Here is an 18,149-nt window from a genome sequence, read left to right on the forward strand (position 1 = left end):
ACGAGCACCTCAGTGCTGTCAGAGGAGCGAGGCCAATTTACATTATTTTGGAACTGCTCCACTTTATATAAACAGGTTAATACAATACTCTGAGTCCTGTGCTTTGAATTCAAAGGACAGCTTGGTCTTTGCTTCCTGATCTGCTCTTCGAGGCAGCCAAACCTCACAGGAGAGCAAACAGCACAGCCAAAACCTTCTTCATTAACTGAGTTTCTATTTTGTCCTTTATAAAAAGCAGTATTTTCTAATGTGCTGTGAACTAATACAGGTGATCATATATTGCTAAATACAGTATTTTGCTGATCCTCGTGCAGTTAAAATGTTGATTTTTTTGTTTTGCTTGGTTTGTGGAGCTTGGAGAACACTGAGGGGAGCCTTCATCGCATCCTGCAGCTTCCTCATGGGGGTGTTGGAGGGGCAGGGGCTGTTCTCTCCTCTCTGGTGACCGGTGACAGGACCCGAGGGAACAGCATGCAGGCATGTCGGGGGGTTTAGGCTGGATATTAGGAAAAGGCTCTTCAGGCAGAGGCTGTTTGGGCACTAGCACAGGCGGCTCAGGTAAAGGGTGGAGCCCCGTCCCTGCCGGGATTTAGCTGTGTGAAGATGTGGCACTTGGGGACACGGTTTAGCGGTGGCTTTGGCCGTGCTGTGCTAACCTTGGACTCGATGCTCTCAGAGGGCTTTGCTCGCCTCAAAAATTACATGATTGTGTGGAACGTCACCCCCTGAGAGCTGCACCTTTAGCACCGGGCTGGCTGCAGCGCCAGCGCCGAGGGGTCTCGGGAACACCCGCGGTCCCCGGCGGCGGAGGGAGCGGAGCCGGTCCCGTTCCGGGCACAGCGGAGCCCGGACCGTTCTGAGCGGAGCCGAGCCGGTCCCGTTCCGGGCACAGCGGAGCCCGGACCGTTCTGAGCGGAGCCGGTCCCGTTCCGGGCACAGCGGAGCCTGGACCGTTCCGGGCACAGCGGAGCCCGGACCGTTCTGAGCGGAGCCGGTCCCGTTCCGGGCACAGCGGAGCCCGGACCGTTCTGAGCGGAGCCGGTCCCGTTCCGGGCACAGCGGAGCCCGGACCGTTCTGAGCGGGGCCGGTCCCGTGCCGGGCGGAGCGGAGCCTGGACCGTTCCGAGCGGAGCTGAGTGAGTCTCGTTCCGGGCGGAGCGGAGCTGGAACCATCCCGAGTGGAGCCGTGTCAGTCCCGTTCGGGAGGAGGCGTGTCAGCGCCATCCCGGGCGGAGCCGAGCCGAGCCACGGCTTCGTTCCGGGCGGAGCCGTGTCAGTCCCGTTCCGGGCGGAGCCGTGTCAGTGCCATCCCGGGCGGAGCAGAGCCAGGCCTACCCAAGCGGAGCCGTGTCAGTGCCATCCCAAGCGGAGCCGTGTCGGTGCCATCCCGGGCGGAGCAGAGCCAGTCCCGTTCCGGCGGAGCCTCCGCCCCGCCATGGCCGCCATGGCCGCTCCGCCGCCCGCCGAGCCCCCGGTGCCCCCCGGCCGGCGCCGCCTGTCGCTGCCCGCCGTGGAGCCGCTGCTGTTCCTGGCCACCGTGTCGCTGGGGCTGCAGGGCCCGCTGGCCACCCAGTACCTGTGGGACCGGCTGGGAGCCGAGCACGGCTACAGCAACCGCAACAGCACCGACTCCTCCGGCTGCGGGGACGGCAACGCTACCGCCGACCCCCTGCGGCAGGTGGGGACACGGGGGGACACGGGGGGCGGGAGAGCCTCGGGGTGCTCTGCTGTGGATGAAGAGCTTAGGGGGAGAGGCCGGGGGGGAGGCGCGGGATGGATGGGGAGCCGGGGAGAAAGGCGGGCCCGTGGGATTGGGGAGCCCCGGAGGGAGCGGAGGCTCACGGTGAACGGGAGGTCCCACGGGAGAGGGAAGATCTGGGGCAGCAGGGAAGAAGAGGTGCCTCGGGGAATAGGGAGCCCCAAGGGGAACAGGGAGCTTGAGAGGAGCTGGGAGTCCCTGGAAGCAGAGTCAGGAGGGAACGTGACGCCCCAAAGGGAGCAGGGAGCCCGGAGGGGAAGGGGAGCGTGATGGAAGCAGGGAGCCCCAGGGGGAGTGGGGAGCCCAGTGGGTGCTGTTGGAGCTCCTCAGCTGCCTGTTTCTCCTGCAGGAGGTGGAAGCTCTGGTGTCCCACTGGAACCTCTACATCAACCTGGGAGGTTTCTTTGTCAGCCTCTTCTCCGTGACTCTCTTGGGCGCATGGAGCGACAGCGCGGGCCGGCGCCCGGCGCTCATCCTGCCGGCAGCAGGCATGGCTTTGCAGACAGCCATCTACCTGCTGGTCATGTACCTGGAGCTGCACGTCGCCTTCTTCCTCCTGGGACGCATCCTGAGCGGCCTCACGGGTGACTACAACCTGATCCTGGCCGGCTGCTTCTCCTACGTGGCCGACACCAGCGAGCGCAGGGCGCGGACGTTCCGCGTGGCCATCCTCGAGGCGTGCCTGGGCACCGCGGGCATGGTGGCCAGCATCGGCGGCGGCCAGTGGCGCAAGGCCCAGGGCTACATCAACCCCTTCTGGCTGGCCTTCGCCGCCAGCCTTGCTGCCACCCTCTACGCCGCCTTCTTCCTGCGGGAGTCGGTGAAGCAGAGGAAGGCGGCCAAGCTGTTCACGCTCCGCCACTACCGGGCTGTGTTCAGGCTGTACACGGCCCCCGAGCAGCCGAGCTCCAGGTGGAAGCTGGCTCTGTACTCCCTGGCTTTCTTTCTGATTGTCACGGTGCATTTTGGAGCCAAGGACATCTACGTGTTGTACGAGCTCGGCTCCCCTCTGTGCTGGGCGTCTGATCTCATCGGGTACGGCTCGGCCGCCAGCTACCTGGCTTACCTGAGCAGCCTGGCAGGGCTGAGGCTGCTGCAGCTCTGCCTCGAGGACACCTGGGTGGCAGAGATAGGATTGATGTCCAACATTGCTGGGCTGGTGGTGATTTCCCTTGCTACCACAACGCCACTGATGTTTACAGGTGATGCTGAGGGCTTGGTCCCTGTTTCTCAGGCTTTTGGTGAATTGGTGCTGGTAGCATGCTTCACGGGGAGTTCTGCCTTGTGCACCAACAAAACTGTGCCTTGCTAAGGGCAGTGCTGGCCAAACACTGAATTTGGAAGCGCATCCATGCAGTTCCTAGAACATTAGGCTTCCCACAACTGTATTATACTGCAGACACAGACTGAAGTGCCTTATGACATCCAGGAGGGTGAATTGTGTCTAAATATAGCAGGGAGACACTGCCAGCAGCTGCAGATTTCTGGGCCTGACTTGGGAGTCTTTATTCTAGAGGTGAGCTTTCCCTAATGTGCTGTGTCTTGCTCACAGGTTACGGAATTCTGTTCCTTTCCATGGCAGCCACTCCAGTCATCAGATCCAAGCTCTCCAAGCTGGTCAGTGAGACAGAACAAGGTAAGGAATTAAGCCAGATCCTGAAACTTTTTTCTTGAAATATTGAAACCAGACTCTGGAGAGATTAGGAGTTCCCTGGCTCCTCTGGACTCCTGTGTCCCTGCATTCACCCTCAGGCTCAGGGTAATTTTATTTTTTTATCCCCCCAAATAATTCTTCGATTCAGACTTGCTGCATTTCCGAGATGAGAACAAGGGAAGAAAAGCAGGAGGAGCTCATTCATCCATGTATTCATTTCCAAAACTTTTACAAGGAGCAAAAGTTAAAATGGATTATATGACAAGGAGAAAAGAGTCATTCTCCTGGCCATAACTTTCCTCTGTAGATCAGTAACAGTGGGGAGAACCAGGTGTTGTTGGAGGGTTGTATCATTGACCACGGTGAAAGATCACGGATAACCCATAGGAGGAGCATATTTGCCTTTTGTCCAGTTCTGTGTTTGGAGAGTTTGCACTTGCTGTGAAACACAGCCCAGGAATGTCTCCAGGGCAGACAGGGGGAGGAGGGAATCCAGGTGGCACCGATGGAGAGGTGATTTTGCAATACTCAGGTTTCTTATTTTAGGACGGCGATGGCACGTACGGCACATTTATGGTGCTAAATCTTGTGCTGTACTTAATGTTTAACAAGTGATAAGAGGTGCCCTGGCCTGCAGCATTTACAATCCAGCTGATGGATAATGTCCTGGTCATCTCCTGATACAAATCCTGCAGGTTGGGGAGGTGGTCATGGCCACAGGCTGGACGTGCCAGGCCAGTCCTGTCCCACCTTGCCACTCTTGATATTCACACACCTTTCTGATGGCAAGTGCAAACCCTTGGAGAGATTGACAGAAGGCACTGAGGGTGATGTGTTACAGCTGTTTACAGGCAATAACCACCTGCCTATCTCACCATTAACCTCTTATCTCTCTTTTCCAGGTGCTCTTTTTGCTTCTGTTGCCTGCGTGGAAGGGCTGTGTTCACTCGTGGCTACAGGAGTGTTCAACTCTCTCTACCCTGCCACCTTGCACTTCATGAGGGGATTCCCATTTCTCTTTGGGGCCATAATCCTCCTTATTCCAGCAGCTATCCTTGGGTAATTTACTTCTAATGTCCAAACTTTGCCATGCAGTTTTATATGGAAAATACTGTTTTACTCTTAGGATAGCAGCTGGCAGTTTTTAAGGCATATTTTCATTTCTGGTTGTGAGAGGGTGTCTGGTGCTCCAGTAAAAAGAGGTGCAGGTCGTTTCCTTTGGAATCTGAATCCTAGGGATAAACCTGCAGCCTGAGTAATGTAGCTGCCAATATTCAAAGTGCTTCAAGGCCTCACTCCAGCCTCAATGGAATCCAAAATCTGGAATTGAATTTGAAAGTTCTTCGTGGAAGAGATGGAGCTCTCTCAGCAGTCTCTCTTCCTGTAATTTCTTTAGTAATTGAAGCAGAAGTTTTGCTGTGATAGAAAACAAATCCCCTGGTAGGTTCTGGGAGAGGCAATATATTTGGAATTGCAGAAGTGCAGCACCTCCTGGCAGGGTCATTTTGTTTTTTTCCTCTGAAATTTTTAAGACTCACTCAACCCAGCAACATCCCCATGTTCCCTTGGAAGCTGAAACTGTTTCATTCTTTTCTAGGTGGATACAAATCTGGGATTCAAAACACGACTACAACCATTTCCAAGATGCTTCCCTGTCCCCCCCGAAAGACTGAATTTGACACCAAGGAATTGTCCAGCACGGCAGTGTCCACCTGAACACTGCCCTTCATTCTTCCCTCAAAGGACTGATCAGTGTGGGAGGGACACTCTGCTTGTCCTTACCAACTTTTAATATGCCAAATGATTGGAAATCACAGGAGGAACTTGATTTGGAGCTGTGAATGCCTCCTCAGCGTTGTGTTGGCTCATCTGTCAGAGAAAACCCCAGAGACCCAAGAGCCAATCCAGCTGTTGTGGGCCTTTTGCAAGGCTGGTTTGGGGTTTGGTGGGGCTCTGCCATGCTTTTAGTGGGGAGAGAGGGCTGAGTTCTGCTTTAATTGCTGAGCATTTTCCCCTCAGGGTATTGCAGTGTGCAGAGATGAGCTGTTGGTGTGGGTGAGGCACAGCTGAAGCAGAGGTGTCCTGCTGGGGGGGGAAGATCTGTGCTCCAGAGCATCACTTTGCCAGTAAAAACCCGACAAATGTGACATGCCAGACCACAAAACTCCATATGGAGGGCGGTATTTTAGCACAGGAGTGCTATTGCTGTCCTTACTGACTCAGCCAGCTGTAGTTTGGCAAGAGGTGTCCTAAGAAGAGGATCTAATTGATCAGGTGTTGGTAGGAGTGCCAGTGGTATGTCCTGCCTGTCTGCAGCTCAGCCCAGGATCTCAGAGGAGGTTTTGAGAAGGAACAGATCATCTGAGAATACTGCAGGGCCAGTAGAGTAAATCCTGGGTTGGGAGGGACCCACAAGGATCCTTGGAGCAACTCCTGTGGGTGCCTTAATTGACAGTTACCAAAAACTATGAATCAGGGAGAAAATTGTCAGAACTGTTCCCCCTTCCACTGCAGATCTGAGCCCCAGTTTGACAGCTGTGCCCCAGTGGTGTGAAACGCCTGCTGTGCTTGTGCAGAGGCTTTCCTCAGCAAGCTGGGGACAGCACTAGTGTCTTTAAGATTAATCTTTTTTGTTGTATGTGGCATAATCTTGTGTTAATGACCTCAGTGCTGCTGCTTGCCCTGGCATCTGTTGATGCCAGCAAGCAAACCCCATATCCATGGTACTTACAATTGTTCTTTCCAAAGCATTGCCTGTGTTGCTGCAATCCTTTTTTTTTTCCTCTTCAACGTGCCATAAAGCAGCAGTTCTGTGTACACTGCACATGCTGTTCAGGTACATGCAGTAATGACTTTACTGTTACTTTCAGAATGAATAAAACCTCCATGCTCTTTTATGGTTCATAAAACTCTGGATATCTTGTGCAGCTGTTGATGTCGTTTGTCCTTGACTCCTTGGAGGTTCCTCTCCATTATTTTACCTCTCAGTCCTTTATTGAAGACTGCAGTAAAGAAGGAGCAGCAGGAATTTATCTGTCTCGTGGAGAATGAGTGTGTGAAAGTGGAAAATGCAGGTTTGGGACTTGCAAGCAGCCAAAACTTGCTTTTCCTGACCACCAGAGTAAAGCTTGCAGGAGAGCTTCATCTGAAACCTGTCCTTCAGTGTGCAGAAAATGTGAAATTTTCTTTAACCCAGCTTTGTCCCTGTCCATTTGGGAGTGTGTGGTAAAAGCAGAACTGGGGAGCAGGGAAGCAGGGAGGCTTGAAGAACTTGGTGTTGTGCCACTTGCCCCGAGGAGTTTTGCCAGGGAAGGTTGGAGTTACAGGTCTGGCTGCTGGGCTCAGCCTGGAATTGTCCTCCCTGAGGAACAGGGCATGCTGTGAATGATGCAGGGGGTGTTTGTGGCTGAGCTGATTGTGAAGTGAAGCCCTCTCCACCCCCTGGGTGCCAATTCAAGCAGCTGCTCAGTGTTGTGCAGGGAGGTGAAACCTGGCTCTGCATGGGGACACAATCAATGGCAGCTATTATGCCTCATTAAAAAAATTAAGCCAAAGTTCATCTAGGCTGCCCTCCAAGAGTGGCAGCAGTGGAGCCATGGCTGGTGAGAGCAGGCAGAGTCCCTGGGGGTGCAGTGCATCAGTCCATGCCAAGGGGAGTGGGAAGTGAGGGGTTCCTGCAGGAATGGTGCTTGGGAATGTCAGTTCTGCTTCATGGTGGCAAGGAAAAGCAAGTGTGAAAAGCCTGCAGGGGGAGAAGCATGTGATACAGACAAAGAGGAGGGGATTTAGAGTAAAAAACAGATTTATTAATAATGCCTGATTGAATAACTCCCAACACTTTTGACGTGGCAGAGCAAAGGAATGAGGGAGGGTGAGGACAGAGGAATTAATTTCCTTGAGTCTGCTCCAGCTGGAAGGGGCTGGGTATGGGATGCTTTGCCAAAAGCAGGGCAAGTTCATTAAGGTGAAGATAATGAAACAGGAGGAGTCACAGTCCAGGCAGCTGGAGCAGGAGATAGAATCTCATGTCAGGTGAGACACCTGAGCTGTGGAGAACAAGGAAATCTCACACTGAGTGCTGGGTGAGGAGGCTGATTGCTACAGAGCTCCTGGGAAACAAGACACAATCTTACCAGATTATTGCAGGGGGGAAAATCCTTAGGAGTGACTGTGTGGGACTCCTCCAGTGGCCATGGAGGCCCTGACATTCAGCTACTGAAGGCTTTTCCCTGAAGCAGCTCACAAGAGGCTTTTATCCTTGGGCAGATTCACCTTTGGGCTCATCTGCTGCCTTCTTGTTATTTATTCTGGAGATTAGATGGATTCTAATTCTGATGAATGCTGGGCAAATATGGCTATTAACCTTTCACTGGAGAGCAAAGATGCCATTAACTGTGAGCTGATAAGAACTATCCATAAAGCACCAGAATTAACTTTTGTTTTTTTTCTGCCCCTGATACGTTTGTGGATCCAAGCCAAAGGAAGAAAGTGTTTGTGTTCCTGACAGTTAAAGCAGAGCTCCAGGGAGAGCCAGGAGGAGGACAGGCTGGCTGAGACTCCTTGTTACCTCCTGAGAAGGCTGAGTTCTTGAGCAAGGATGGGAAGAGGAGCCTGTTTGTTTTTCAAGGTGATTCAGCAGCCTGGAGTGGGGAATGCAGGGATTTGTGTCAGGATGCCCATGGTTCCTCACCTGCAGCGTTGGCAGCAGGCACTGATGGTCCTGGAGCATCCTTTGCCAGCCCTTTGCAAAAGCTCCACTTTTTCTTGATATTTTAAGGTGAGGAGCTGCAAGAAGCCCAGGTGGGTGAAGAGGTTGATAGGAAGAAGCAAGTGCTACTTGGAATTGCATCCAGCAGTGAGCAGGGACAACCCCAGGGAGCTCAGCTAGGGCTGTGGGGGTGTGGTGGTCAGCAGGGAGATTCACCAGCTCCTGCTGAAGGCACAGACCACAGGAGCAGGATAAAATACAGCTGTGGAGCAGGATAAAATACAGCCACAGTGTAGAACAACTCCACAAGAACAGCCATTAGCATCTTCCCTGCATGGATTTCAGGTTTTCCAGGGTCACAATCCAGCCTCCAGTGCTCTGGAAATACAGACCTGATAAAGTGGTGAAGCTGAGACTTCAGATGGAGGGGAAGGAGGGTATTTTAAAAGCACTTTTTGTAGGGATCCTGCAGAAGCTTCACGTGGTCTAACCCCAAATTCCCACTGCCAGAGGTAAGAGCACAAAGTGGTTTTGCAGCACTGGGAGGTGGAAGTCTTTTGAGGAGGGAAGGAGTTCTCGTGATAAAGGGACATTGCTGGGAAAGATAAAGCACTTCAGAAGGCCCCTGTGGGTTATCTTTCCCAAACACAAAGATTTTGTTAGGGCTTAATTTTTATTTGCCCTTTCCTGCTCTCAGTTTCTGACCACAAGGATACTCCTGGGGCACACGGCAGAGCCTCACCTCCCTCTCAATTGCTCTTCTCTCCCTTGTGTCCTCTTACGACAGATTCCCAACACTTCTCCAATTTTCAATCCTCCAAAAATTTCTCCTTCTTTGGGTGTGTTTCTGGGGGAAGCTGCAGCTGCCTGTGGGGGTCTGGGTGGTGCCAGTCTCCCTCACACCCCACAGGAGGACGTGGAAGACACATAATCCATCGCAGAGTCCAGCCTGCCTGGGCTCCCCAGGTGCTGGGGGAGTGAGTGCTGGGGCCAGGGGCTCGTATCGGGAGGGAGAGGAGGGAGCAAGGTTTTCTCTCAAAGACAGGAAAATTTCAGGAGGGATAAATTTAGACCCCCATAAAAAGAAAAAAAAAAAGGGGTCACCTGGGAGTCTCTGCAGTGCTGGTTCTAGCTCTGGCCCAGGGAGTGCAGGCAGTCCAGCCCGTTCTCCGAGCCAGCCGAGGAATCCCGCGAGGAGCGGCCCTGCAGGAAGCGGATGATTTTGTCAATCGTGGCCTCCTGGTACTCGTGGGACCACCTGTATCGAGGGGGAAAATGTGATGTTCACTTTTTCTGCCGTGTGTGGGGTGCCACAAGGTAGCTCAGTTCATTTGGGCCAGCCAGGGAGCCCTTTCCTCCACCCCAGCTCTCCAGGAGCTCCCTTTTCCCCATGAGTGCTGCCAGGCTGGGGGGAATGAAACCCAGGTGAGCTGTGAAACCTGCCAGCATCGCTGAGGATGTGTGTCCTCCCAGCAGTGACCCCTCTGTCACCCAGGGGAGCCCCAGCACAGCACCAGCAGCAGGGATGGGGTGGGAACCTTTGCTCCCTGCAAGCTCTGGAGCACCTGGAGTGACTCAGCGTCCCTTTGACCTGTTCTGCCAGCCTCATCTGTTTGTCCCAATGTCCTTGGGCTCTTTGCTGCTCCCTTTGCAAGCTCTTCTCCCCAGCTGTCAAGGAACCCCATGGCACAGGTGGCTTTTACTTACATGATACCATTGAATTTCAGGACAGCCCTCATGTCCTTGGGAAGCGTTTCTGGGTCTGGCCACTCAAAATGGTCTGTGACAGGTACAATGTTCTTCCCAGAGTTCAGGGCTGTCACAATCTCCTGCAGGAACAGGACATGCAGGTGCTCTTGGCCTGTGTCAGCCCCTCACCAGCTCCCTCCCACCAGAGGTCCCACCTGGTAGCCTCTCTCACCTTGTGTACCCAGTCCTTGCACTCGGGGTCCTCCATGCATTTATCCAGTGCCCTTGGTGAGAGGACCAGCACAAAATTCCGGGCGCTCAGGACGCTCTGGATCAGCTTGTCTTCAAACTTCCCTGCCTCCAGCTTCTCCACGTCGATGAACACGCTGAAGCCGTGGAGCTGCAGGTGGACCTTCAGCAGGCTGGTGGCAAGAGGGGACAGCACCAGGGTGAGAGGTTTCATTTGCTGTCTCACCACGTTGGCTGAGACTTGCTGAGACAGAGGAGCAGGGAATGAGGTGCCAGCTCCAGCCCAGCTGTCTGGGCACGTGCAGAGAACACGAGGAGCTGACATTGACTCCGTGCTGTGATCCCCTAGAGCTCCAGGAGCCCGAGGAAAAGGTCACTCAGTGCCAAAGTGGCATTGTAGCAAGGTGACCCCCAGCCAGGGAATCATGTGCATTGACTCCAGTGATTTCAGAAGGCTGAACAATTGCTTTATTGAGTTATACTATATTATGCTGCATACTACACTACTACTACAAAATACTAAAGAAAAACCCATGACTGCTTACAGCCAGTCACTGCACAGCTTTGGCCTAATTGTGCAATCAATCAAAACAACCACCAGCGGAGTCTAATTAACAAATCCCTTTTGGCAAACAATCTCCACAACACATTCCACATGTGCTAAACAACAGGAGCAGCAAGTAGAGATAAGAATTGTTTCCTTCTTTGTCTGAGAAATTCTGGGAAGGAAGTGCCTGCTGCTCTCTGTGGCCACAAAGTGGCGGCGACAGGACTGGGAATTGGCCTGTCCACTGTGCAGCTCTTCACGCGCTCTGTCCCCATTTCCTCTGCAGCCTTTGGCAGCCTCTCCCTCCTCCCCATTCCCCCCTTTTCCCACTGCCCCCCTTCCCTCGGGGCTCACCTGGCCAGCTGCGAGCCGGTGCTCCTGCGGTAGCTGATGAACACGTCGGTCCCGTTGGACGCGGTTTGCAGCGTGATGGGCGAGTGCAGCGTCTCTAGACAGCACAAAACAGCCACCACCAGTTACAGACCACCCAGCAGCTCCTTGCGGTGTGATTTCAGGGTTTACTTCAGAAACCTGGTCCCTCCCCTGAAGATTCCCCGCCAGGTGTGTCACTCACCTCTCCTTTCCCCTCTCTGACCCCTCCCAGCACTGTCTGTCAATCCTGGAATTCCAGAAGGGCATCGAGTAATTGGCAGGTTCAAAGGATGCCCTCTACCACTGGGGGGGCATTGGGCCATCCAGGTGTCTTTTGTCCCTTGGCCCTCCCCTCCTGTGCCTGGCTGGTGGCTCCCTGCCCCTTCCCTGCTCCTCTCCCCGGGGTTAAGAGGAGCAGTGCCCACATGGTTCAGGAGTTCTTCTGGAGCTGCTGTGGGTTCAGAGGCCTGCGGGCCAGAATAAAGCTCTGGATCCAAACCCTCCATCAGAACCCACTCCTTTCCTTCACCATCGCCTTAAAGCTTCTCCACAGAGGGAAAGCAAAATATTCCAACAGAATATTACCAATGTGTTATTCCAATAGAATGTTACCAATGCGTTATTCCAATAGAATATTACCAACGTGTTATTCCAATAGAATATTACCTATGTGTTATTCCAATAGAATATTACCAATGTAGCCGGACGGGACGCGGCTGAGTTTGTCTGGCCCTTGCTGCTTGACCAAATAGCGGCACTGTGCTGTTTTCACCCCAGAGACACTTTTGCCCAGCTGTGTGCTGCAGCTGGGCACGTGGAGGCAAGCTCAGGCATGCAGGAGCTCCAGTGGCTGCAGAATGGAGCTTCCCTGTAAGCCTGCTCCTCGAGTTTACCTCTGTCAGAGAAGCTTTAAGGCAGTGGTGATAAAAAAGAGTTCTGATAGAGAGTTTGGATCCAGAGCTTTATTCTGGCCCACAGCCTCTGAATCCAGCAACAGCTCCAACAGAACTCCTGACGGTGTGGTTTGCTCACCCTTTTACCCAGAACAGAAGGAGAGAGAAAGAACACAAAGACCACCAACCAAGTATGAGAAAGGAAGTCTCAAGGGACAAAAGACACCTGAATGTCCCAACGTCCCCCCAGGCGTAAGAGGCATCATTTTAATCTGCCCAATCACTCAACGCCCTTCTAGAACACCAAGACTGACAGACACCACTCAGCAAGGAGCAAGAGAAAAGAATCAAAAAAGCGACAGACACACCTAGCAGAGAACTACCACAAGAAGAACCAAGCTTCTGAAGCAAACCCCAAAATCGCAGCGCAAAGCCCCCTCGGCCCCGCTCCCTGCCCGGGCGGCGCACCCCTGGCGGCGGTGAGGATGCGGACGCGGTGGAAGCCGGTGTGGATGTGGCAGTCCTCCTGCAGCTGCTGCTCCGTCACGCGGTGCAGGAAGTTGCGGTCGATGCCGCAGGTGAGCAGGTTGTAGGTGTACTGCCGGAATTTGGGCTCGATGCCCCCCAGCCAGTCGGCCAGGTTGCTGCGGTCGCAGGTGGAGTAGTTGGCGAAGGTCTTGAGCTCCGTCAGCTCCCGGAAAAACCTGGTGTGGGGGACAAGTGGAGCAGCACTTAGAGAGACGGGGGTGCCACTGTGGGATTTTTGATTTTAGAGGGGGGACCTCTGAGTTGTTTTAGGGGATGTGGTTTATTTTTCTTATCTTCTGCGCAGGCAAGAAGGGTGAGTTCCACTCACATCTTTACCGCAAGGTTCAGAAGGTCACAAGACTTGTAGTTACAAGATTTTTAAAGTATTTATTGACCAATAAAACACTGCTAACAGGGATGTTTATGCTTTTAACTTAATCCTTAATCCTTAACTCAATCCTCCTGTTTTGTCTTATCGATTCATGCTACAATGTAAGTTTTCTTAAGCAATTATGTTATAACACACAAACCTACAGTACTGCATTCTAAACTTCTTGTTTACCTTTGTAACTATTTTTATTTTTTCTATCTCTTAAACTCTGGAGCTCTAAACTTTCCTGTTCTTAACGTGTCTCTACTTTAAACTATAAATCCACATTCTCATTTCTAGCACCTAAGATTGGAAGCTTTTTCCTAGGTCTCAAATGAAATCCTGTGTTTAATTCCAAGCTTTGGCTTACAGGCCCAAAGTTTTGAGGGTTCCCTGCATTTCGGATTCCAACATTTTACCTGCTCAGGAGGGAGTGCAGCTCCATGCTGGGGTGAAGGATGAGCTCCAGGAAGAGGAAGCAGAGGAACAGCTGCATGGCAGTGCTGGTCCTCAGGGCAACAAGGCGTGAGCAGCTCAGCTAAGGGTCAGTTCCCATCTTTCTGGGTAACTTGTATGATCCCACCTGCCCTGTGCCATAGGTGGTCTTTCCCCCACCCACACCTCTGCCATGCACTGGTGCCATTACAGAAATCTCTCTGGGACTGCAAAAAGTGCAGTGGAAAAGCCCAGGTTTTGCATTTGGAGGATCTCCATTCCTGTTTTTGCAAGAGGGGAAAGGCAGAGACCTTGTCCCTGGCTCTGCCACTGTGGTGATGGCCCTGGGCGAGTCCAGTGTGCCCTGGTGGTGGTCCTACCTTTTCCGAGTGATGCTGGAGTCCATCCCCAAATCCTTCTGCAGCTCCTCCTCTGTCAGCCTCAGGAGAATGTCCCCATCCACCTGGTGATCCTGCCAAGAGAAATCCAGGCTGGAAAGGTCCCAGGAAAAGCTGGGCGAGATGCTTGCACCTCTGCTGCGAGATGGGGCAGAAATGTCCATCCGTGTGTCCTTCCCCCAGCACAGAGCCCTACCAGGAATCTCTGGCAGTATTTGTTGAACCCGATCTGCTGCAGCCACGTCTGCACCTCGCAGGATTTCCAGTTGGGCACGGTGGGCAGGATGCGCCGAGGAACCTCCTCCCCTATCAGGCGCAGCACCCTTTTGGCCAGGGAGGAGGTGGTGCTGCTGGTGGAGTAGCACACAATCCTCTTCAGGCTCTGCGTAGCCCCGATCTCACTGAAAATCTGGGGACACAAAGGGAGGAGACGTCACTTTGCCTCCCCTCATCCTCTTCCCTATTGTTCCCGATGAAGGAAGGAGCGATAAATCTGACTCCATGGTCTTAGAAGGCTAATTTATTATTTTGTGGTATTATGTTATATTAAAGAATACTAAACTAAAATGATACTGAACTATACTAAAGAATACAAAAAGGATACTTAGAGAAGGCTAAAAGATACTAATGAAGACTGGTGACTCTTTCCAGAGCCCTGACACAGCTTGACCATAATTGGCCAAAGAGTCAAAACAACTCACATAAAACCAATGAAACAATCACCTGTGGGTGAACAATCTCCAACCACATTCCAAAGCAGCAAAACACAGGAGAAGCAAATGAGATAAATATTGTTTTCCTTTTTCTCTGAGGCTTCTCAGCTTCCCAGGAGAAGAATCCTGGGCAAAGGGATTTTTCTAGAAAACATGACTGCCACACTTCCCAACAAGCTGTGCTGGGCCGGGCGAGTACCGAGGTGTTTGATGGGCAGAAGACACCAAGACGCAGCTGTGCCACCCCTTCCCTTTGCCATCACCTTCCTCCAGGCACCTACCCTTTACCTGTGTTTTCTTCTGCCTGGCTTTGATGGCAGCCTCGGTGCACAGGTAGAAGGCGGCGACGCACTGAGCCTCCAGCCTGGAGCTGTCCAGCAGGGGCACCAGGCGCTGCAGGTCCTGCGCTGTCCTCCCCTGGATGTTGTCACTGCTGCCCAACATCTGACGGGCGAACTGCTCGGGGTCCAGCGAGGCGATGAAGGGCTCCACCAGAGCCAGCGTCCCCGAGCGCTCCACCTCCTTCTCGATCTCCTTGTTGGTGGCCAGCACCGTGATGGCCAGGCAGGCGTGCAGCCGGATCAGCTCGTCGTCTTTGGAGAAGGCCAGGGGGAAGAGCCACTCTGCCGCCTTCTTCTCGATCATCAGGCGCTGGTTGGCCTGGCCCCCGTACATGGCACAGTTGGCCAAGGCCATGGCGCAGTGGCGCAGCACGGCGGGCTCCGTCCAGCGGCACCAGTACAGGATGGTGTCCAGGCCCCCGTCGGAGATGAGCTGGAAGCAGGTCTCCTCCGTGTGCTTGAACATGTGCTCCAGGATCCCAGAGAGGCTCTGGGCCAGCTGGGGGATGTCCCTCTCCTTGGCTAAGTTCAGGATTACGCCCAGACCGATCCGGGCGATGCGGTCCCTGTGGGGAGGAGATGGGGAAGAGGGGCAGGTGGATGTGCAAGGGGTGACAGCATTGATTGATGTGGCCCATGCCTTGGTGGCATTTATCCCAGGACAGACATTTATCCCATGGCCAGATATGCAATGCAGCAAGGTGCAACAGGTGTTGGAGGAACTTCTGTGGGTCTGATGGAAGAATTTGTGATGGGGTGCACAGCCCAGGACCCCTCACTGAATGCTCTCATGCTCAAGGTAGGATCTTCACAGCAATCAACAGGCAGGGTGGGTTAATGCCAGGCTGGAAATAGATCTGCTGGGCCAGCATTGCTGTTTTGTGTTTGGGAGTGAAACTTGTTTGTCCCCTAAGCACTGCTGTCAGGACAGGGCTTTCACACCCGGATGAGCAGCCAAGCAGCCCTGTCCACAAGTGGGACACAGGGGTCTGTCTGTCCTGGGATGGCAGCTGCAGGGAAGCGCTTTATTTCCTCCCCCTGCACTCCCTTGGAAGGCCTGTGCTTAAAATGACACCTGAATGGGGCTGTGCCTTGAAAATGCAGTGAGGAAGGGAGAAATCAGGGCCATAGAATGATTTGGGTTGTAAAGGATCAGAAAACTCATCCAGGTCCAAGCCCCTGACATGGGCAGGGACACCTTCCACCAGACCAGGGTGCTCCAAGTTCTGTCCAGCTTGGCCTTGGACACTTCCAGGGATCCAGGGGCAGCCACAGCTTCTCTGGGCACCCTGTGCCAGGGCCTGCCCACCCTCTGAGATGAGCTCTTGGCCGTGCTCCCATGAGTTTCCTGGGGCAAGTGGCAGCTCCATTCCTGCCCTCAGCAGTGGCAGTGTGGTGCCACTGTGCTCTGGCAGTGGGGCAGCTCTGGCACTGGTGCCCCATGCCCTGCTGCTCAGGAGGGCAGTGCCACGCTCGGTCCCCAGCCAGGGTGGGGTGATGGCATGCCAGGCTCTGTGCTGGCAGGCAGGAGGAGCATTTCTGGGAAGCCTGTGACCCACAGGGCTCTCACTGACCTTGGGGTGGGTTTGACAGGAAATGCTGTGGAGAGCCCTGGGAAAAAAAAAAAAAAAAAAAAAAAAAGAAGCCCTCAGCCTGGGTCTGGCTGTGAGCCCGGACTCAGCCATGGAGCTGGATGACAAACACAGGTCCCTGACTCCCCGCAGCTGCAGATGGAGCCAGGACCTGTCCAGCTCCCAGCTAAACACCTCTGCTGCTGGGCACAGACTGGGAGAGGTCTGCAAGTGAGAGGCTGGACCCAAAGAGGAGCCCCACACCTCCCTGCCATGGCTCAGGAGCTGTGGGAAGTGAGGGGCTGGAATGCCATGGCTGCTCCAAGACCATGAGCTGCTCCTGGAGCAGAAACAACAACTCCAGCAAATGCTTTCTCTTGCTAAGGAGCTGAGTGCTGAATGCAGACCATGCCAGTGATGCTTCCTGGGATTAAATTCCACCCTAATGGGCTTTCCTGATTTAGCTGCTGCTTATTTTTGCCTGCCAGTGCATGAAGCAAGGCCCAGGCTGTGAGTCCTCAGCCTTCCAGCAAGAGCCATCCCCCAGGAAGGCAGAGCAACCTTTGGCCAGGCTCCCTCCACATCCTTTCCAGGGAGAGCAGAGCTGTCAGAGTGCATTTGGGGTGTTGGAAGGGTGAGCTGTGTGTGGGTGCAGTGATTGGGATGTGTCAGGTGTGCACATGCACCTTTGTACACACACACACACACACACTGTGCCCGTGCTCCGACAGAGACATCCCAGCACCTCTCACCTGTCCTGGGCAGCAGCACACGCACCTGACCAGCTGACCCTTCCTCATGGCTTCATCCCAGCCCTGGTCAGCAGCAGGGAGGCCCTGGGAAGTCCTTTGTCCTCCTCGTGCTGCAGTTATGGCTAAAGGAGAGTCACGTCTTGTCCTTTGGGTCAGATGCTCTGAGCCAGCCAAACTGACTCAGCTCAGCCTGGCTGAGGGGCTCAGGAGGACAGCCCAGTCCTCACCAGCACCCCTGGGCTGGGGCTGCTCCTCCTCCCTGCAGCTGTGGGGCAAGGGAGCAGCCCTTGGTCATCGCCTGGACTCGAATCAGGCACCCTGTGCACCAGGTGGGGGGGATCCGAGGGGGTTTGTGCAACGGAGAGCAGCCACGGAGAGCAGGGCAATCTGGGGGTGTGGGGATGGGCAAAGGTGGGTCACGGCCAGGTTGGGTTGGTTTGAGGCAGCCTGGTCTGTGGGAGGTGTCTGGGCCCACGGCAGGGGGCTGAGATGAGTTTTTTTGGTCCCTTTGAACCCCCCCGTCCTGGGGCTGGCAGGGTGAGGCTCAGGGGCTCTTTGCAGACTCACCTGTTTTCCGCCACCAGGATCTGCTCCAGGAGTTTTCCCGCCTGGCACTTGGTCTCCAGCTCGGCGGTGTAGAGCAGGTTGAGCAGCAGGTCCAGGCCCCCCTCGAGGCGGATCACATCGCACAGCACCTTGGCCACGTCCCTCCCCACGGCGGGCATCCCCCAGGCCTCCTCCACCAGCCGGAACACCTCGGACAGAGCCGCCCGCAGCCCCTCGGCCGTGGCCGCCTGCGTGGCGTGGCCGATGGCCCGGCGGAGCACGGGCAGGACCCGCTCCAGCGCCTCCCGCACCTCGGTGCCCACCCCGGGGGAGACCCCGCCGCGCTCCCGGGCGCTGCCCCCGCCCGCCCGGCTCGCACACTCGGGCACCGCCAGCCGCTCCGCGCTCGCCATGGCCAGGGACCGGCCCAGGGTGTGCAGCGACAGCAGCAGGGCGAGCATCGGCGGCTGCTACCGCGGCATCCCCGGCCCCGCGCCCGCGGGGAGCCCCCGCTCCTGCGGGCACGGCAGGGACGGGAGGCACGGGAGGGGGGATGCGCTGTCCCGCTCCCCCCGCTGCCCGGTCGGGATGCGGAGCTGGAAGCGGAGCGGGATCCGCCTTCCC

The 18,149-nt window shown here is 54.7% G+C and overlaps 2 protein-coding genes across 2 annotated transcripts; one reads left to right on the forward strand and one right to left on the reverse strand.

Moving 5' to 3' along the window:
- Positions 1-1,357: 1,357 nt before the first annotated feature.
- Positions 1,358-6,205, forward strand: SLC46A1 (solute carrier family 46 member 1). Its single transcript, XM_084219145.1, has 5 exons — positions 1,358-1,678; positions 2,109-2,961; positions 3,312-3,395; positions 4,316-4,472; positions 5,011-6,205. Exons 1-5 carry the CDS (start codon positions 1,436-1,438, stop codon positions 5,084-5,086), a joined length of 1,413 nt encoding a protein of 470 aa, XP_084075271.1. The 5' UTR covers positions 1,358-1,435; the 3' UTR covers positions 5,087-6,205.
- Positions 6,206-9,164: 2,959 nt separating this feature from the next.
- SARM1 (sterile alpha and TIR motif containing 1) lies at positions 9,165-17,986 on the reverse strand (the record flags this gene model as incomplete). The annotated part of the gene is made up of 9 exons (XM_084219174.1): positions 9,165-9,379; positions 9,829-9,950; positions 10,043-10,232; positions 10,961-11,054; positions 12,340-12,575; positions 13,585-13,676; positions 13,799-14,011; positions 14,604-15,222; positions 17,547-17,986. The coding sequence occupies 9 exons, from the start codon at positions 17,984-17,986 to the stop codon at positions 9,250-9,252; spliced, it is 2,136 nt and encodes a 711-aa protein (XP_084075300.1). The 3' UTR covers positions 9,165-9,249.
- Between the last annotated feature and the right edge of the window lie 163 nt (positions 17,987-18,149).

This window comes from Fringilla coelebs (assembly GCF_963513975.1).
Source record: "Fringilla coelebs genome assembly, chromosome: 20".
Taxonomy (NCBI): domain Eukaryota; kingdom Metazoa; phylum Chordata; class Aves; order Passeriformes; family Fringillidae; genus Fringilla; species Fringilla coelebs.